Below are 22,421 nucleotides of genomic sequence, written 5' to 3' on the forward strand. Positions count from 1 at the left end.
GAACATTATGGCATTACTAGGTATTCCTATCCCATCCCATCATGACTAAGAAAGGTGGGAAACAGCCAAGCAAGTGGTGCTACACTGATTCTGTAACTTCCATAGAAGTGAATAACAGAACTGATGTACCATAGTGAGCAATGTTGTTATCGTCTCCTGGTAAATGGGACCACACCTTTAAATGTATTTTATTGATAGTCAAAGTGATAGACCAACACAAAGTAACAGATAATTGTGAAGTGGAATGAAAATGATACATGGCTTTCAAAATTTTAACCAAATAAAAATCTGAAAAGTGTGACATGCAAAAGTATTCAGCCCCCTATATCAATGCTTTGTAGAGTCTTTTGGAGTATATCGCTACCATCTTTTCACATCTAGAGACTGCCCATTCTTCTTTGCAAAGTAACTCAAGCTCAGGAGATTGGATGGAGAGTGTCTGTGAACAACAATTTTCATGTCTTGCCACAGATGCTCAATGGGATTTAGGTCTGGACTTTGACTGGGCCATTCTAACACATGCATATTCGTTGATCTAATCCATCCCACTGTAGCTCTGGCTGTATGTTTAGGGTCATTGTCCTCCTGGAAGGTGAATGTCCTTCCCAGTCTCAAGTTTTTTGCAGCCTCTAACAGATTTTCTTACAGGATTGCCCAGTATTTAGCTCCATCCAATCAACTCTGATCAGCTTCCCTGTCCCTGTTGCAGAAAAGCCTCCCTACAGTTTGATGCTGCCACCACCATGTTTTACAGTGGAGATGGTGTGTTCAGGGAGATAAGCAGTGTTTCTTCTCCACCACACATAGCGCTTTACATTTAGGTCAAAAAGTTCAACTTTGGTCTCACCTGACCAGAGCGCCTTCTTCCATGTTTGCTGTGTCCCTTATATGGCTTGTGGCAAACTGCAAATGACACTTCATTCACATGTCATTCTTTCAATAATGGTTTTATTCTTGACACTCTCCCATAAAGGCCAGATTTGTGGAGTACATGACTTATAGATGTCCTGTGGACACATTCTCCCATCTGAACTGTAGCTTTCTGAAGCTCCTCTAGAATGACCATGGGCCTCTTGGCTGCTTCTCTGACCAGCGCTCACCTTGCTTGATCTGTTAGTTTTTGTGAATGGCTGTGTCTTGATAGGTATGCAGTTGTAGAATACTTTTCCATTTTTGGATGATTAAACAGTGCCTGTTGGGATGCTCAAAGCTTGGGATATGTTTTTATAACCTAACCCTGCTTTATACTTCTCCACAACTATATTTCTGACCTGTCTGGTGAGTTCCTTGGCCTTAATGATGCTGTTTGTTCACTAGTGTTCTATAACAAACCACTGAGGCCTTCACAGAACAGGTGTATTTATACTGAGACTAAATTACACACAGCTGGACTCTAGTAACTAATGAAGTGACTCGTAAAGGCAATCGATTGCACTGTATTTTATTTAGGGGTATCAGAGTACAGGGGGCTGAATAATTATGCACGTCACACGTTTCAGATTTTTAGTTGATTAAAATTTTGAAAACCTGGTATCATTTTCATTCCACTTCAGAATTATATGCTACTTTGTGTTTGTCTATCACTTAAAATCTCTTGTGTCCGCACAAATCATGTGGAGAAAAAAGTACTTCAAGTAGCACTTTTCTCTCTGTGTGATTCGTACGGACACCGTGTGGAAAACACGCAGAACCCATTATAGTCTATGTGGTCCACGTGCTTTCTTCGGTAACCGAACGGTATACCGAAAGCAGATGTGAACCAGGCTAAGATCTGTGATTTATTTGTTTACTATGTAAAGAGACATGCACATAGTTGGGGGTTTCCATGAGGTTTACAACTTTTTTTATGCTAGAAATCTGACCTAGGAGCTTCATACATCAGCCCAAAAGTACCCACTTTATTACAGAGGACAGAAATAGTAAAAATTAACTGTGTACCCAATCTAGTACACTAGGTGGTGCCAAAATCATTTCTGTGAAGAGACTGTCTGCTCAAGGATACATGATATTCTTGGATGCAAATGTTAAAGAGGACTAGAGATGAGCGAGTACTATTCGAAACTCCCGTTTCGAATAGCACGCACCCATAGGAGTGAATGGACCCAGCGTGCCGGCCGCTTCCATTCATTCCTATGAGTGTGTGCTATTCGAAACGACCGTTTCGAATAGTACTTGCTCATCTCTAAAGAGGACCTTTCATCACTTGGGGCATATGCGGTTTTATATACCGCTAGAAAGCTGACAGTGTGCTGGATTCAGTGCACTGTTGGCTTTCCCGTTCTGTGCCCCAGGTGAAGACCTATATGTGCCGGTACCGTAGCTCTTCACCGTCAGATGGGCGATTCTAAGAAGCACCTACAGCGCTATACTGTGAGAGCGGTGAGGACCCCCCCCCCCCCCAGTACTCATCTACTCGAGTACTATGAGGAGAGGGAGGGGGTGTTCCTCACCACTCTCACAGTACAGCTCAATAGACGCTACTGTGAGGAAGGGCGTTCCTGACAGACTGTCATAAACGCCCTTCTGACTGTGAAGAGCTACGGTACCGGCACCAATAGCTCTTCACTGAGGGCACAGATCGTGAAAGCCGACAGTGTGCTGAATTCAGTGCACTGTCAGCTTTCTAGCGGTGTATAAAATCGCATGTGCCCAAAGTGATGAAAGGTCCTCTTTAAGGACCCATGCACACAGGATAGTAAATCAGTCGTATTTCCCAGCCAAGGGATTTTTTAATTTAAAAAATTTAGCATTCCACCTCACCAAGGTGCTTTATTAATATGGTTCTCTTCGTGACTATCAGATTTTTCAATGTATTTGCACCATACAACTTGTACAAATACATTGATGAAGCTCCACTTTAAAGCAGAGTGATAAAACTTGCTGCCTACAGCCACCAGGTTTTAGGAACACCAGACATTGGTCTATACTAGCATCTACCTTCCAAGAGGTGGCCCTACACCAAATACTCCTTTTCGACCATGGATGACTTAGTTGCATATTTCTTTCCCAGAAATCTTAACAGGCCATGCATGGTCTATTTAGTCCCTGTACATCGCACGATGGATTCATAATGGCAACGTCTCCTTAAAAAGACATCTAGGACCCCTCACCCAGCCAGTCAGTACCCTGCTCAACATTGATGAGAGGCAATAACCTTGAAATGGCTTTCTGCAGACGGGAACTTCTTCTGACTTGGCTTTATTCCCAGATTATGCCAATAGGTTTCAAGTAAACCAGAATTTTATCTATGGGGGCTACCATACAAAAGATTTCTAGGAATTAATACAGGTACCATGCTTACATTCCGTTCCCCCTAGTGGTGCCTGCAGAAAATGCAGTGAATTATTGTTAGTATACAGAAGCAGGTCAGCGTGAGGCCCCATAGTAGCTGTGTGGTCTCCATAAGCGGTGAGCACTCCAATGTCAATGAAGTCTTGTAATCCTGTTTTTATACCAAGGGAATAACTGTCATTTCACTAAACTATGTAAAAAAAGGCTTTGATATATTGTTAATAGCACTTAAAATAAAATGAGGCAACGTTAAAAATTTCCCTTGATATTGGAACAAAATAAGAATGCTGGACATAAGTATAAGGGCCCGTTTCACACGTGTATTTTGACGTGTATTTTGATGTGTATTTTGACATGTTTTTTTACACGTGTAAAAAAATGTCATTGAAGTCAATAGGAGTCTTATTTTTACACGTGTATTTTTTACATGTGTATTTTGCCAAAATACACTCGCGTTTACTCCGTGTGAACGGGCCATAATAAATGTCCGGATCCACTAGCTAATAACTCCTATGTATAAATTGATACAAGCCTATGGAATAATACATTTCACAGGAAAAAAAATGTATGCTTCATAATGAAACAATCTCTCTGTGTGAAAAAATCCAATTTTCAGCTAGACCTGTGATCTTTTCAGAAAGTGATATCTAAATTTCTTAGAGGAAAAAGACATTTTTAAAAGTGTTTAATTGAAAAAGATTTAACTCTTTAGTTTGGCTCCTAGAATTTCACACTTGAGAGTGGGGTGAGGTATGTTATGATGGTGGTAAACTTTATATAATCCTTTTATACAGATTTATTAAAATGCAATTAATAAATGTATTTAAGAAGAACACCGTGGGTGCAGGGTGAGGTGTGTTCTGAAGACAGATGTTGATCCAGGAGTTGTTATATATATCATATATATATGATATAGATATATATAAAATACATGTAATATCCCGTAGATGGGCCATATATTTGTGGGATGAAAATATCCCTTTAACAAAGTGGTGCTAAAGCAGAAATATTTCAGTCAAATTGTGAGAATGTATCTGCCAGTGACAAAGCAACCACTTTCACACTGGCTTTTTTTTGGAACATTGTTCTGATTTATCATAGGATTACAACAATCGATTAGTAACTTGACAGAATGACAAATGCAAATAGAGCACATTTTGTCTGCATCACCATCCACTGTAATGTAAAATAAGACAGACACTTGATTGTTACTGTTTTAGTGAATAAAAAGCGTCTTTCTTGAATTTTACATTACAGTGGAAAGGGATGTGGACAGAATGTTCTCAGTCTGGAGTGGATGGGATTGAAACAAAGCTGCAAGGGGACTTCTCTTATTAGGTTCTCAACCTTTATGATCTGCACCTGGTTTTGGCTTTAATATCGCAACGTCAAATCCTGAATGTGTGTCCTTACTCTTATTTAAAGATTTCAAACTAATGGAATAAAGATAGGTGCGATTGTATTGTCTCAATATACGGTAAAAAGTCTGCTTGTCATATATAGGCAAAGAGAGAGTTAAATAATGGAGACAAGACCACACTCTCTAATTGAGTTTACAAATAGTTTTTGTCAAACAGAGATTTCTTTCCCTTCTATTATTGGACAAGGTGTAATGACTGGCATCTTTCATTCAGGCGTCGATTTCAATCTCCATCAAGTACACGTACCTATGGAACAATTTATTACTCTAATATCTTCTCTCAAGCCAATAACTGTAAATAAAAGACTCTCTAATTGGACAGGAAAGCGTCAGTGGTCGTTATCCTACAATGTCTTATCTGTCCCTAGTCACACAGCTAATATGTTCTGATGTAGAGTTTACTACGAGTTTACTCGTATATCTTGACTTTACTAGTTAATGAGATATGTATGTATATGCTTAAGGCTAAGACACTGGAGCAGATTCATTAATACTGGCTTAAAGTTAGACAGTACAAACACTGGGTTCACACCAGCGCTTGATTTCCGTTTTCAGGTTTCCGTCTTCTGCAGACAGAAGACAGAAACCTGTCAGACTGTGTACAGCTGTGAGCGCCGGTGAGCGTTTTGTGCTCTCCGTGGCGAAACCATTTTTTTTTTAACCGGACACAAAGTCCTGCATGTCCAAATTTGTGTCTGGTTAAAGAAAACTGGTTTCGCCGCAGAGAGCACAAAATGCTCACCGGCACTCATGGCTGGACACTTTTCAAACCCATTCAAATTAATGTTTTTGAAAAATGACTGCAGGTTTCCGTCTCCTGCCCAGTTTCAGGCAGGAAACGAAAACCTGCATAACGGAGACCCGGGCGCAGATGTGAACGATCCCAAAGTCAGACTAGACAGTCATCAAATATGATACATTTATCTATATACGTAAGCAAAATAATAAGTAGTGGCTGATGCTGGCTGATAAATCAGTTACAATTGTAGACTGTCTATTCTAACTGTACATCTTCTATTAGTTGTTTAGTTTATGCCATAGAAATTTGGGGTCATATTGGCACAACTTACACCATGCCTATTCTGTGAAACCTTAATAAATGTGGCACGAGACATGTTACACAGTATTTTAGCACAAATTAATGCAAAATTCCTGCACATTTTGCCTTATAAATCTCCATCAGTGTATATATATATATATATATATATATATATGTATATATATATATATATTTCTTCTCTGGGGAGTCATCATAAGATAGAGCTGGCAAATAAATAATTGAACCTCAGTTATACCTCTATAGTCTTACCTTCAAAATTGTGTAAAAATTGGGTGTCAGAGGTGGGCAGGACTTCTGTTACATGTGGTTGTGTTACTGTGTGCATGTAAGAATAATTTTATGAATATATTTTATGTCTTGTATAGATATGTATTTCATTTTATCTGGAGAATTTATCATAAACTTAGCAATGCCCAATAATAACTGTAATGTTGCCAAGGTCATTCAGAGGCAGAATACCAAGTTAATCGGATAATTATTTCGTTTGAGTTACATTTCCATGTAAAACACAGAACATTTGATTTTGCAGAGCATTCACCATGTGGACCCACAAAATAGCTTATAGGTTAAATTACATTTTTATCTGGCTATAGTAAACATTTCCTAGATAAACATAATTTATGCAATAAAAGCAAAGAAATGTTATATTCAGTCTAGAAAATTTAATTTGCCTACATAATTTACAGCAACTGAATATATACTGCAAATGGTAATATAATAATACAAGAATATTTCTGCAATTCACAATTTTGCCAGGGCCAACTTTATACAGTAATAATAAATGTGACATTCAGTGTTCAGTGAAATCTACATAAAGATAATTGGTATGAAATACATGAAAACAATATCCCGAATTTGTTTCCCTATAGAAAAAAGCTCTGAACCCAGTCGCAACTTTTTAAAAAATATAGGAATACTGCGTTATGAAGCTTCCATGTTTTTGTCTCTATTATAGTTTTAATTCATGTCCTGTGTTACTCTGTACTATGGGGTCATGTGACACAAATGGGATGTGTTAATTGGTATGTATTCATGATATGGGTTTTTTATCATGTGTTATGCCATGAGTAAGGGTGTTCTATCTGAACATGTAGGTATTTCTAGCTGTTTGCAACTCACATTTGATCTTTTTTAGGGTGCATTCACATGGAGGAAAATGGCGCTGAATTTGGTGTGGAATCCACGTCAGATTTAGCACTGAAAAAAAGCCTCCTATTAACTTCAATGGGTTCCTTTTTCTGCTAGTAGAAAAATGAACCCATTGATGTCAATGGGAGGCTTTTTTTTTTTCACAGCGCTGAATCTGAGGTGGATTCTACACCAAATTCAGCACTATTTTTGTGAATGCACCCTTAGGATTCATTATCGGACTGCCAGACTTTTGTTCTACAGTTGTGGTGGTGGAGCAATGTGTACAGTTCCTGTAATGGTATACATAGACACCCTGTGTTTATAATGGGAAGCATATAGATATACTGTATGTCTCACAGAATCCTGTGGCTACTGTATTATGCAGTCATATTTTTTTTCCCTCTTTCCATTGGTAAGCTCATGTCAAATCCCTTACTGGTCACTTTATTTATGGATTATGAACTTTGCTCTTGGTTGCCTTTTCATCATATGATCTCCACTCTGACTTGTTGCCTTCTACAATGTTCTGGACTAAAAGTCACTGTGACAATGCTACATGTACAGATCTTTATTGGGTCATCCCACCTTCTGTGATAATGCCACAGACATCATAGTTCATGCAGAAAAAGATATATGTGATATGTTGAAACATTATTTCATTGCAGCATAAACTTGGCATAACTCAATAAAGAGAACTGAATTGTATCTACTTATTTGCAGTGCAGAGTTCTTTTCCACTGCTTTTATTGGGTTGGACCACAAACACAAACATCCATCAGCAGACTGCCACGTGATAGTTTTTTACATTACACTCTTATGAGACACTTGAAATAGATTTCACCGTTTATAGTTCAGGAATTTTTGTATATGGGGATGCCTAATGTGTCTATATTTGTTAAGTGATTGTTACATGTCTATAGGTAAATGGGGATGATTTCAAATGTAATTTTTTCATTTTTAAAAAAAAGTTTTATGCTTTTTTTTATATTTATTTTTTTTACTTTTATTTCTAGATCTTCCTAGGGGACTTGGATCCAAGGGGTCTGATCACCAATACAATATAGTACAATTCAACATCTTTTTTCCATTTAAAAACACCACGTTTAGATGTTAGGCATTAGGATTATAAAACATCTTACAAACAGTGAGGGACATTTACTAAGCAAAATGCAACAAAATTTTGGTTTAATTAGCGGCACATATATCAAGTGTTTTAGACACTTTTACGACTTGCAGCTTTGAAGGAAGTAGGGCATGCCTTCAGTGGTGAACCTGGCCTCTCTGCTGCCTGAGGCGGATGAATAAACACCCCCCCCCATATTGATTCCGGGGAAGGGGGGGGATTGTTCATCTTGTGATCGTCCGCCTCAGACAGTGTGGGGGGGGTGTTTGGGGGTGACGTTAGAATAAATACAATGCAGTAGTACTCACAGGGGACGTCTTCCCACATTTCCCGTCTCTTCCCTTTGGACCGCCATGACAACTTCTTCCAGCTGTGACTTGACTCTGTAAAGTTTGAAACACAGACATCTTCGACTCCTCACTTCTCCACGCACCCAACCCATATATATATATATATATATATATATATATATATATATATATATATATATATATATCCCACAGCGGCCCCTGCAGCCTACAGTATATTATGCCCTACAGTGGCACAATAGACTGTGGGGCATAATAGAGGTTGCAGGGGGCTGCTGTGGTACATAATAGAGGTTACAGGGGCCACAGTGGACCCTTCAAGCTCTATTATGCCCCACAGTTGCAAACCCATGAACTTTTATTATACTCAGGGGTCTTTTCAGTATAATAATCTGAGCCCCAGGGGAGGTGAGGGAACATAATAAATAGTTTTACCTCGCCGGGATCCGTTGTTAATCCTAGCAGGCTTCGGGCCTATATGGTAATGCCCAGATGTCACGTGGTCTGGGATATTACCATGTACGCCCAAAGCCTGTGGTAGCAGTAACAGCCTGTTGCCCTACAGGCCCAAAGCCTGTGCTAGCAGTAACAGGCTATTACTACTAGCACAGGCTTTGGGCCTGTATGGTACTGCTAGCACAGGCTTTGGCCTATATGGTAATATCGTAGACCATGTGACGTCTGGGACATTACTATATAGGCCCGAAGCCTCCTAGGAGTAACATCGGATCCCGGAGAGGTAAGTAACACTGTTTATTATGTTCTCTCACCTCCCCTGGGGCTCCGATTATTATACTCGGGGGTCTGAAAAGACCTCCGAGTATAATAATAGCGGCAGTGGGATCGCGGCTCACTACCGCCCACCGTGGCCTATAGTACAAGGGGAAGCAGGGGCGGCAGTGAACAGGTCTGGGGAGGTTGGTAAATAGGCCGCTACCTGCTGGGGATACTCCAGCAGATAGCAGCCTATTATAAAACAAACAAACATAAAGTTCTCATACTTACCAACCTCGAAGCTGATACTGCTCCCACTGCCGCATCCTCTTCTCCTGTCAGACGTCTGCGTATTAGCGTAGGCAGCTCTTCTGCGCTGGTTCAAAGAAAAAAATAAATCGCCCAGGCTGCCGCCCCCCTACAGTCCGCCGCCCGAGGCAGGCGCCTCACCTCCCCTCATTAGAGGTGTGACGCTGCATGACTTACTGCAAAGGGGCATGGTTTAAATTGCAACCCTGTGCTCCAAATAAGTACAAGGATCATACAGAATGACAAAACCTTTGCCATGTACGTATGTCTGACTTTGAGACTGAAGCTCCACGTTGCCCCAGGATCAGACACTATGACAAATCTGTTGTATTGTAAGTATGCCTGACTTTTAGGTGCATTCACACAGAGGAAAATGGCGATGAATTTGGTGTGGAATCCGCGTCAGATTCAGCGCTGATTTTCTGCTAGCAGAAAAAGGAACCCATTGAAGTTAATGGGAGGCTTTTTTTTCAGCGCTGAATCTGACTCATTTTCCTCTGTGTGAATGCACCCTTATACTGAAGCCCCACATTGCTAAAATGCTTGTACCATGGTAAAAAAAAAATATCCTGCGTTTCACAATACCTACAAAGTTGATGGGATTCTGGCTAATACAACAAACATTGCAGAAAAAAATTATGCCGTGGAAAAGCTGCATTTGTTTTTGAAAATCTTAGCATGTTCGTTATACCTGTGAAAATGCTGGTGTTTTTCGTATAGCTATAATAGGGGCAGAAAGTCCACAAAGGAAAACTTAGCGAAATCGCAATGAAAAAAACTGTGGAAAAAAAGAGATGCATTTTTGACGTGTTTTCTTTTCGATCTTTTTGTTATTTGCTGTATTTCGCTATATGGGGCTTCAGCCTTAGTATTAAAGGGGCTCTATCATTGGCAAAAGCCATTTTTAACTAATCACATCCTTGCATAGCTTTTAGAAAGGCCATTTCACACCTACCTTTTGTATGTAAATTGCCTCAGTGGTGTTTGAATAAGTCTGTTTTTATTCATATGCTAATTAGCTTCTCCCCGTGCACAGGAAGTTGTCAGCCAGCTCTCCTCTCCCTGCTGTGTGCTGTGTATGAGAGCAGGAAGGAGGAGTCAGCAGTAGTAGCAGCCTGTGCTGTATATACAGATGACAGTGCACGAAGACACTTCTGGGGTGCACGGAGAGGTTAATTAGCATATGAATAAAAACATAACATACAAAAGGTAGGTGTGGAATAACCTTTCTAAAGGCTATGCAAGGATGTGATTAGTTAAAAATGACTTTTTCCAATGATAGAGCCCCTTTAAGTAACTCTTCTCCACTTTTTTACAATGATGTTTTTTGCACGTTCCTGGTGTTTTTATGGTCTTTAGGGTTTTTTTGCAAATTGCAGAACGCACATGATGTGGTTTCTCTATAGTGATAAGAAGGTTTTTATTTATTAATGCTAATATTGATTGAGGTAACAGTAAAATTTGCATAAAAATAGCCTATGGTACTAAATACACATGTTGTGTATCATATGCAAGTACTGTAGTAATTTATTCAGCGCCACAAGAATTAGCACCTTTTAAAAAATGATATACAATACAGTACAAAACATAAAAGGTACAACAATAGTACAGTACAATAGAAGTTTTATACTTTACATACAGTACTGATACAATAATTGCACAGGGGCAAGAGGGCACAGGGCTGGTTACAATTGTGAGACTGACCTACAATAATACTTGTTACCAACAAAGCAAATGACAAATAAAATATGGGACAGGTGATTCCACAAAAGGTATAATTTTGTATGATTTATTATTATGAATGTTTTATTATATTACAGAAATTAAAGCAATGTCATTATGACAAACCAAGTTCCATTCTGGAACTACACCCAGTAATATAATATTAATGGAATTGGAACAATGCAGGGCTGTAAAGAATTTAAGTTTCCTGCCCAACATCCTCTTCCTTTCTCCTTGGGCATCCATAAGCTCCTCATTCATAGAATACTGGCTTCCATAAATGGTTCCATTGTGATGGATGTGACACCTACATGACAGAGGAGTGCTTGTAAATGGAACAATTCCAGTAATATTACAGTACTTGAGAGAATTACTGATTTCCAATTCTCTAATATGATCTGTACAGTGAAGCAGCAATTGCAAATGGATTTGGATAGATTTAGAAATAAACAGGACATGTTAAATGAAGAAAATTTATATAAATTATTCTGTACTCTTAGAAGTAATATGATCAGTTAAATGTGCCTTTGAGGTTAAGCTGTTGAAGAAAAAAAATGTTCGGTCAATCCAAGCAGGACATCCCAGTTGATTCTGTAAAAGAAATATTGGAAGTGAATCATATAGAAACAACCTTGCTTCTGAAGATTCTGGAGTACACATATCAGATAGCCAACATACCTTTCAGGAGATATGGAAGTATTACTGTTCCTCTAAGGAAACTTTTCTTCCATTTCTAGGCTGTTAAAATATATTAAAGGTGAGGATTTCATTATGAAGTAGAATATTATATATCTGGTTTGGTACAATTTTAAACCTACACCCTCCTCCCCTCCATCCTAATCAAGATATTTCTGAAAATGTTCTTTTGTTCGTTGACAAGGCTCTAGAATTCACCCTTTTCTCACCGTGGATACATCAGAAAACCCTCATTGTCACTCTGATTCTCTCTTGTCTTCCCTATTGTAATTCTCTTCTAATTGGGCTTATTATACTCTCCCCTCTTCAATCTGTCCTGAAGGCAGCCGCCAGCCTCATCTTTCTGTCAAACCGGTGCACAGACGCATCTACTTTGTGTCAGCCGATGTATTGTTTGCCCATCCATCGCCGAATACAATATAAAATTATCACACTCGCCCACAAATCCATCCATAGCGCTGCTTCCCCCTATATCTCCTCTCTTGTCACTGTCTACCGCCATAATCGTCCTCTCCGGTCTGCCAATGACTTTTGATTTGCATCCTCTGTTATCCAAACATTCCACTCCCATCTCTAAGACTTTTCTCGAGCTGCACCAGTGCTCTTGAACACTTTACCCCAGACAATACAATTAATCCCCAACTATAGCGGCTTCAAAACTGCCCTAAAATCACATTTGTTTGGTCAGGCTTATCACGCGACCTGATCACCGTGTAGTATACAAAGTGTAGAACAATAACACTTTTTATGCTTCCTCCTCTGTTATCAGATCATGTTCTTTCCAGCTACAAGTTACACTGCACTTCTTGCATTTAGTATCTTTTTATTCACAGATACTGGCTGGTGACGGGTTCTTAGAACTTCAGTTACATAACCTGATCCATTTCTAGCAAGCAAGCCCTCTGACCTCTTGTGTCCCCCTATCTCTTTATAGAATATAAGCTCTTGCGTGCAGAGCCCTCACTCCTATTGTTTGTTATGTTTTCTTTGTCACATTATAATATCTCATATTGTTATGTGTCCTTTGATTTGTAAAGTGCTACGAAATATGTTGCCACTATATAAATAAAGTTTCTTCTTCTTATTATTAGATATAAAAACAGAAATCCTTATTACTGGATCATAGTGAGCCCCTAAAGCCTATAAAATGGTTGTACCACAGTTAACAACTACACTTTTTTATTGCCATCATTTACAATAATAGAATTGCTAAACATGTCTAAATGTTAGAAATTCTTAAAGGGAGTCTGTTAGCAGTAAATTGGTTCTAAATCTAATCATAGGACCTTGTAGGGATGGTTCTACAGTTTCCAAATATGCCTCTTATATTCTACTTTGGAACTAAATTTTCATGTAAATTGTCATTTTATTGATATGAAAATGAGAGGAAAGTGCTTTAGCTTGTTGCTGCCTCCCCCTTAGATTCTTAGATATGGGTATAGCTATTATCTAACTCTATCCTAAAAAACATCTTAGGCTAGGTTATCATCTGTGAATGGGTTTGTCATTTAGGTCCCCCGGGGTGAAACCGGCAGAGAGAAAAGTCCTCAGTGCAGAGATTCCGCCAAAGATGTGAATCTAGCCTTACATGTTTACTGACCAAGTGGCACTCCATAACATCTCCGAACTACTTTATCAATAACCTAGAAAAAAGGTGCATACACCATAGAGAGCTGCTGGAACACTTTCATGTGGTGCATAATATATCCTGTCTAACTGTTAGGCTTGATTCACATCTGCGTATGGGTTTCTGTTTGAGGGGTCCGCTTGGGGTGCCCCCAAACGGGAACCTGATCCACATAAAGAAGCGGTTACCTTAGGAAACCGCGGACCCCATAGGCTGTACAGGTAATCATTGCTATAAGAAGTACACAGACACTGGAGGGGACCACCAAGGCAGCAGGGTTGGAGTAGCGTGGACTGAAGTGTTTTTGTTTTGAAACTGTTTCCCATTCCCTGTTCGAATCCCAAGCAACCTTTTCTGAGAAGGCATCAACTCACTCTTCATTCAGCCACAATCTGACTTCCAATACTATCACTGTATTGAATGTACCCTAACTAAAGTCACCAATGACCTGCTAACTGCTAAAGCAACACAACACTACTCTGTACTCTACCTCTGTCACCTCTCCCTCATATTAAGAACGTGACATCATACACTTGGCTTTCTCAAGGCTCTTTCTACCTCAGCAACTTTTGATGTATTCCACTTCCTCACTGTACCCCCTGTTTGATGTCCCTCGAGGCTCTGTCCTGGGACTACTACTTTTCTCAATCTATACTTTGGCCTAGGACAGCTCATTCTTCAATGGTAACCTGGAAACTCATCTATTCGGGAACGTCTAAAACCTACTTGCTGCCATTATACTACCAGCTGAACAACATCTACTGTCTACATCATTATCTGTTATAGATTGTAAACTTTTGTATACTTGCTTTTGTATTATTTTTGTAAACCCTTATTATATGTGCAGCACCATGAAATTAATGATGCTATAAATATAATAATAAAAACATTATTTAAGAGAAATATCTACATGCAGGGCGATGTTTATCAATGACTGCAAACTGTTTTTATTGATCTAATAGCAAATTTAACATTCCATAAAGGGACGATCTCTTTGAATAGTTGCCATCTAAATAAATTCCATTGTGTCCCATTTTGCTGTAAACATGTCACTTTGTTGATATGTTACATAACTGAAGACTCCTGACTGTTCATGCAATCGAAATAAGACCGCAGGTACTACCCAATGAGCTCTCAGTAGTTATCTTCTGAAAGGATTAGGCACCCAGCACACTAATATCCATCACAGCAGATATTTGCCATAGATAAACTGTTATATTAAATAGAACTTAGAACAATGGTAATAACATACCCTAAAAAGAAAAAAAGGTCTTCCCATGGTACCAGAGCTGTCCTGCAAAACAGAATAAAATACATTTCCCTTAGTATTTTATGAAACTGCATATATTATGATAACAGACACAGTGTATATACTGTGTCTTTCCCAAATGCAAATGACCACATTCATATAGTTATTTAAATGCATAGTGTCTAGTCACAATGTTTCATATAAAAAGCCAATTCAAGTTCATAGTACAAAACAGAATGAAGACCTGGAGAAGAGGAGGTCTGGAGAAGGATATGGAGGGCGTCGCTGCAGAGTCTGCAGGCAGCACAGGGGACGCCCTTTGTGCTGTCTGGAGACTCATTTGCATATGAAATTGAAGAAACGATGATAAAAAATCCAGCACGCCCAATAATTGAAAAATAAAATATAACCTTTACTTCATAGTGGTTAAAAACAGAAAAAGCTCCTTAGAGCATGGATCCAGAATAAAACAACAGCCTACGCGTTTCGAGACTCACATCCAGGTCTCTTAATCAGCTATGATTAAGAGACCTGGATGTGAGTCTCGAAACGCGTAGGCTGTTGTTTTATTCTGGATCCATGCTCTAAGGAGCTTTTTCTGTTTTTAACCACTATGAAGTAAAGGTTATATTTTATTTTTCAATTATTGGGCGTGCTGGATTTTTTATCATCGTTTCTTCAATTGGATTCCATTCTAATGGTCGGATGTTCCGTGCACCCCGCGCCATATGATACCATCTGAACAACGTTCAAGGTAGAGCGATTTCCGTATTTTTGTACATACATCATTTGCATATGGTGAAAACCGGGACTATCACCAAAACGGAGGCACGGAGAAGACTTCCAAAGGTAGGGAAAAATAGCCTTTCTTAAGGCTATTACGATGTGGTAGTACTGAAAAAAGGGATTCTAATGATAGAATCCTTTTAAAGGGGTTGTTCCATCACAAGGATCCTATCTATAATGTTAGCTTATGTGGATTTAAGACTTTTCCTGGACACATTGCTTAAGCAAAACTGCTTTGTTTGGCCGTTATCTTAATTTATTCACTTCATTGTTTACACTGCGTTTCCATAACCATAAGGTGACCCTGGGATGGTATTGCTCTCCGACCTCTTTACATCAGATGTTCCCCAGTTCTCCTCCGGTATGTTGGAGATTATGTGGAGAGATTGTTTTTTTACTTCATATCCTTTGGGACTGCATCAGGGTAACTGAATACTGGAAAGAAGTTTTTGATATTTTGGATAAATTAATGGCTGGTTCGGTGCGTCGAACAGACAGCTCTTCTCCATTTAGAACTGAGTTCGATCCCATCTCCAAATCGAAAATTAATATGTGAAATCTTAGTTATCGCAAAACTAGTAATTGTTAGGAGTTGGAAACAACCTTCTGCTCCTTCTATTCGGGAACTCTTAAGGAAGACCTTTCATGGTCCGGGGCACAGGCAGTTCCATATACTGCTGGAAAGCCAACAGTGCGCTGAATTAAGCGCACTGTCGGCTTTCCCAATCTGTGCCCTGGGTAAAGCGCTATCGGTCTCGGTACCGTAGCGCTTTGCAGTCAGAAGGGCGTTCCTGACAGTTAGCCAGGGACGCCCTTCTGCCCAGCAGCGCCTATCGTGCTGTACAGTGTGAGCAGGGAGGAACGCCCTATCCCTATGCTCACAGTGCTCGTCCTTAGACAAGTATTATCAGGAGGGGAGGGGGGTGTTCCTACCCGCTCCACAGTACAGCGCGATAGGCGCTGCTGGGCAGAAGGGCATCCCTGGCTAACTGTCAGAAACGCCCTTCTGACTGTAAAGCGCTACGGTACCGGGACCGATAGCGCTTTACCTGGGGCACAGATCGGGAAAGACCACAGTGCGCTGAATTCAGCGCACTGTCAGCTTTCCAGCAGTATATAGAACGTCCTGTGCCCAATCTGATGAAAGGTCCTCTTTAACTCTTATTGATACTACTCATACCTATGAATGAACAATAGCATTGGGAAACTTGTCCTTTGCCAAATACAATAATATTTGGAGAGTTTGGAGAGAAAGCTGATATTGTACCGTCCATTAATACACTATATGGTACTGTAGTTATTCCTTAATTATTTCCATCATAGTTATTGGGGCGACTTGAGCATGACATTGGGGTTATTCGATCCATATTTTCTAACTTCATTTAATTTACTGTGACCTTCCTTTGTTTTCACCTTTCCTTTATGTTTCTTGTCTTGTCTTATGTTTTCCCCTTAATATCTACTTATTTGAGAATTAATGTAACTTAATTACTGTTTGTTAACGTATGATTGTTATACTATAAAAATTTAAATAATCCCTTAATAAAAATTGGAACTTGTGTTTCCATAACCACGGACCTGGGAATGGTCTTATCTCTCCGCCCAGGACAAGTGACGTAGCTCCCTGCTCTCAGGAGGGGAGGGGGAGCAAAGTGCTACTTGATTGTATTTCTGAAATCAGGACCAAAATACACTATTCCGCGCACGTGTGAACTAAGAATTTTTGGGAGATTATAAAGAACTGGTATGGAAGGATGTTGTATCACCAACTAGTTTTACATCAATCAGACCTTTAGTTAAAGCAACTTCAACTACATTCCTGCTCCATCAATAATTCCAGATAGTGAATGTTTTCACTCTTGGGAAAAGCAGTAGCCATTCATCTGTTAACATTAGCCCATAAAGTCATGTAAATTTGTCTACATGTAAAACTGGGTTCACATCTGCCCCGGAGTCTCTGTTGGAGAGATAAAAATAAAACTTACCTTTTTTGTAAATTCTTCTGTGGTTATATGAGATTCCTGCAAAGGTAACCAAAGTAGTTTGAGAAATACACTATTGAACACTTTTACTAATAACAGTTCATGGCCTTGTTTGGTTGTGCTTAAACTACCTTTCTGCAGTTCTATTCTTACAGACAAAATGATGGAAATCTTAATATAACTCCTATGGGCTGCATTGAAATGCTATAGGGTCTGTTAATTTCTGTTAATTTATTGTATGTGGACCAAACACAGGGTCATGGCTTCCATTGTAAACAGAAGCAATGAAATATGTGAATATAACCTTGTATGTTTTTTTTTCTTGATTTGCAAAAAAATTTCCTTCGCATTGCAAGATGAAATCTGTGTAAAAATCTGCATCATGCCCTAAAATCCCAAATTGTTCCTCACTGTTGACAACTTTAAAATTTGGTTCAAGTTTGTATGATGGTATACTCAGATAGCTACGGCTCTGACTTTTGGTTAGTAAAGTAAGTAGCAAAATAAAGATTATATTGTTCATATTAAAGGGGCTCTATCAGCAAAATGATGCTGATAGAGCCCCACATATGCGTGAATAGCCTTTAAAAAGGCTATTCAGGCACCGTAAGTGTTATATTAAACTACCCCCCGTTTTAAAATAAAACACTAAAAAAGAATATGTTGTACTTACCTATCGTGCACGGTGGGCGGGCATTCAGGGTCCGACGTCATCTTCAGCCACGCCTCCTCTTCCAGCGACGTCTTCCTCCAGCGCTTACAAACTGCCATTGATAAATACAGTCCTATGAAAAAGTTTGGGCACCCCTATTAATCTTAATCATTTTTTGTTCTAAATATTTTGGTGTTTGCAACAGTCATTTCAGTTTGATATATCTAATAACTGATGGACACAGTAATATTTCAGGATTGAAATGAGGTTTATTGTACTAACAGAAAATGTGCAATATGCATTAAACCAAAATTTGACCGGTGCAAAACTTTTGGTACCCTTATCATTTTATTGACTTGAATACTCCTAACTACTTTTTACTGACTTACTGAAGCACAAAATTGGTTTTGTAACCTCAGTGAGCTTTGAACTTCATAGCCAGGTGTATCCCACCATGAGAAAAGGTATTTAAGGTGGCCAATTGCAAGTTGTTCTCCTATTTGAATCTCCTCTGAAGAGTGGCATCATGGGCTACTCAAAACAACTCTCAAATGATCTGAAAACAAAGATTATTCAACATAGTTGTTCAGGGGAAGGATACAAAAAGTTGTCTCAGAAATTTAACCTGTCAGTTTCCACTGTGAGGAACATAGTAAGGAAATGGAAGACCACAGGGACAGTTCTTGTTAAGCCCAGAAGTGGCAGGCCAAAAATAATATCAGAAAGGCAGAGAAGAAGAATGGTGAGAACAGTCAAGGACAATCCACAGACCACCTCCAAAGAGCTGCAGCATCATCTTGCTGCAGATGGTGTCACTGTGCATCGGTCAACAATACAGTGCACTTTGCACAAGGAGAAGCTGTATGGGAGAGTGATGAGAAAGAAGCCGTTTTTGCAAGCACGCCACAAACAGAGTCGCCTGCGGTATGCAAAAGCACATTTGGACAAGCCAGCTTCATTTTGGAAGAAGGTCCTGTGGACTGATGAAAAAAGATTGAGTTGTTTGGTCATACAAAAAGGCGTTATGCATGGCGTCCAAAAAAAACAGCATTCCAAGAAAAACACTTGCTACCCACTGTAAAATTTGGTGGAGGTTCCATCATGCTTTGGGGCTGTGTGGCCAATGCCGGCGCCGGGAATCTTGTTAAAGTTGAGGGTCGCATGGATTCCACTCAGTATCAGCAGATTCTTGAGAATAATGTTCAAGAATCAGTGACAAAGTTGAAGTTACGCCAGGGATGGATATTTCAGCAAGACAATGATCCAAATCGACTCAGGCATTCATGCAGAGGAACAATTACAATGTTCTGGAATGGCCATCCCAGTCCCCAGACCTGAATATCATTGAACATCTGTGGGATGATTTGAAGTGGGCTGTCCATGCTCGGCGACCATCAAACTTAACTGAACTTGATTTGGAATGGTCCAAAATACCTTCATCCAGGATCCAGGAACTGATTAAAAGCTACAGGAAGCGACTAGAGGCTGTTATCTTTGCAAAAGGAGGATCTACTAAATATTAATGTCACTTTTCTGTTGAGGTGCCCATACTTTTGCACCGGTCAAATTTTGGTTAATGCATATTGAATATTCAATCCTGAAATATTACTGTGTCCACCAGTTATTAGATATATCAAACTGAAATGGCTGTTGCAAAGACAAAAATATTTAGAACTAAAAATGATTAAGATTGATAGGGGTGCCCAAACTTTTTCATAGGACTGTAATGTCGTGGGTGCATGCGCAGCAGCAGTAGTAATAGGACATCGCTGGAAGAGGAGGTGTGGCTGAAGATGCCGTCAGACCCTGAATGCCCGCCCACCGTGAACGATAGGTAAGTACAACACATTCTTTTTAAGGGTTTTAGTTTAAAACGGGGGGTTGGGGGTAGTTTAATATAACTTTACCGGTGTCTGAATAGCCTTTTTAAAGGCTATTCACGCATATGTGGGGCTCTATCAGCATCATTTTGCTGATAACGCCCCTTTTAAGGGATTGAGGAGCTGACTATTACTGATGACCTCAGGATAGATCATCAAAAAGAGATCAATAGGAATTGGACACCCAGGAGCCCTGTTGATCAGCTGTTTGAAGGGGCCGCAGCAGTTCTAAAAGCATCATACTACTTCACTGTTTAAATAGCACAGTGTCTGTTTTATAGCGGCTGTGCGATATAATTACATTTTTGTCTTATTGACTTATATGGGACAACACTATAAATACATAATACTAACAGTGACCAACTGGCACCTTGGGATAGAGTGCCCTGCCCACAAGGGCTTACAATTAATGTTTTTACCATGGATTTTCTGCCATTGCCAAACCACAGCGTTAACGACATGTGGGGCCCTGACCATATGGAGGTTTTTCCCTGCATCCATATGTAATCAAATGCTTAGAGAGTTACAGTAGGGCCTCATACAACTAACTGGGTTGTATAAAGCTGTAATATTCTCATGAGCCTGATCTCTAAAGTAGATACTGTATTGACTATTGTGCATTGTAACTAGATTATGGTGCATTTACTTACCCCAGTTTTGAAGGCAGGATCTTGTGCTCTGGAGTATTGAAATAGAAACTATAAAAAAAAGGACATTGTGAGAAAGAGCACAACATATATAGTAATGTATGTGGCACTTTCATACTTACTCTTTTATATATTTCTTGTTTATTCTCCTAGAAAAGGGAATACACTTATCATAAAAAGGATTATGTTCTGTTTACTAAATTGTACATTACATAAAGTTAGTATTTAACATGCTAGTACTAGGTGCCATTATGAAAGCTGAGACTAAATTCATCTCATTGTATAGCTATTGATCGCTGTCTAATTTGTGGGGTCTGACTGCCATGTACCCTCATCTGCTAGCATGAAGGTCCACTGACACTAGGTGAGCTACTGAAAACCCCAAGCAAAGTTGGAAGTGACAAAATAGCATGGCTAAGTCCAAGCATGACTGTCAGGAGTCACAATGGTCAGAATCCCACTGACTGCACATTGATGAAATGGTCTCTTTGGGGGAAAATATGGGATGATTGGAGATGATCTCCCACTACTCATCAGATTTCCTATAATGTATACCAGAAACTAACATAATTTATTGGGCAAATTTACACCAGGTCATCGTGTAGCATCCCAGTTAAACACTGGAAAATGAACCACTTAATCTGCACTTATTAGAAGTCACTGAGGCAAATGCCCCACATAGCAAACCTCAGCTAAAAAACACAGCGGATAAAAGACATTGGAAATGTGTAGCATTTTTTTTTCCACATTGTCTTTCATTATTATTTTGCTGCATTTTGCTATTCAGTTTTTCTTCCCTGACTAAAGCTATTGTGTTTCCGCAGGTAAAATTGACGCGTTATGTTTTTCAAAATGAGGGTGGGATTAACTATAATTGAATTCACTTTGTTGTTATTGTAAAACACAGCGGTTTTTCTGCTGCGTTCTGAAGCTGCCAAAAACGCTGCACTTCCACAGCGTAAGGCCTTAGTCTAAAGAGGCTTTCCCATAAACATAACCATATTAAAATTGGTTGACAGCTAAAAGTTAAAATGTTCAAAAATTTTTGCAAATCTATAGATTTTCTCTAACCATTCTAGCGGTGACAACCGTGAATGCAGGATCTTTCTATTCGCAACTGCATTTGAGACTCCGTTGCAGAAATCTCCAAAAACCAGCAGTGAGAAAAGTCGTACATGGAGTACTGTTCTCTCTGACAGTTTCAGTTGAAATGGCGGACCTACAGACACTCGGCAGACCCCATTGAGTATAATGGGGTCCGCAGGTGTCTAAGTGTAACCCCTAAACAGCAGTCCAGCTCTGTCATTCACGTCTCCCAGCGAACTCGAGTGACAGAGAGTCTGGTGCAGATGTGAACCTTACCTTATTGTGGAAAGATTTTCTTCTCTTGCATGCATGATATCTGCCTGATAACCCATCCACAGTAAGAGAATTCATGGGTTTCTTAGATCAGTGATACATAACCATGCACGTGCAGTGTATGAATCGGTGGCGTAAATACCATAGTAGCAGCTGTAGTGGCTGGCACAGGCCCTGGGACATTAGGGGGCCTGGTTAGCTTCTTATGTTTTTGTTTTGTTTTTGTTTGTTTTTTTAATAGTTACCTGCTGAAGTAACCCCAGCAGATAACGGGTTATATTTACTTATCGATCCCCACTCCTGCTCATGGCCGTCTGCACTTTCCCTTCTGCAGAGGCAGCTGTGATCAGGAGTGGGGATCGGTAAGTGAGGTTGCAGGCCCCCGAACCCCAACAGCCACTGCTATCATTATACTCGAGGGTCTTTTCAGACCCCCCCGAATATAATGATTGAAGGTTCAGGGGA

The 22,421-nt window shown here is 39.7% G+C and overlaps 1 protein-coding gene across 1 annotated transcript in view; it reads right to left on the minus strand.

Annotated features, from left to right (window-relative positions):
- Positions 1–11,561: 11,561 nt before the first annotated feature.
- NMS (neuromedin S) overlaps positions 11,562–22,421 on the minus strand; it is a 29,158-nt gene continuing 18,298 nt past the window's right edge. The window contains exons 5-9 of the mRNA XM_075263127.1: positions 20,720–20,746; positions 20,601–20,648; positions 17,422–17,457; positions 14,654–14,695; positions 11,562–11,669 (exon numbers count right to left, since the gene is read on the minus strand). Of these exons, the coding sequence (XP_075119228.1) occupies positions 11,562–11,669; positions 14,654–14,695; positions 17,422–17,457; positions 20,601–20,648; positions 20,720–20,746 (261 nt within the window). The remainder of the gene's footprint in view (positions 11,670–14,653; positions 14,696–17,421; positions 17,458–20,600; positions 20,649–20,719; positions 20,747–22,421) is intronic.

This window comes from Leptodactylus fuscus, chromosome 2, assembly GCF_031893055.1.
Source record: "Leptodactylus fuscus isolate aLepFus1 chromosome 2, aLepFus1.hap2, whole genome shotgun sequence".
In the NCBI taxonomy this organism is placed as follows: domain Eukaryota; kingdom Metazoa; phylum Chordata; class Amphibia; order Anura; family Leptodactylidae; genus Leptodactylus; species Leptodactylus fuscus.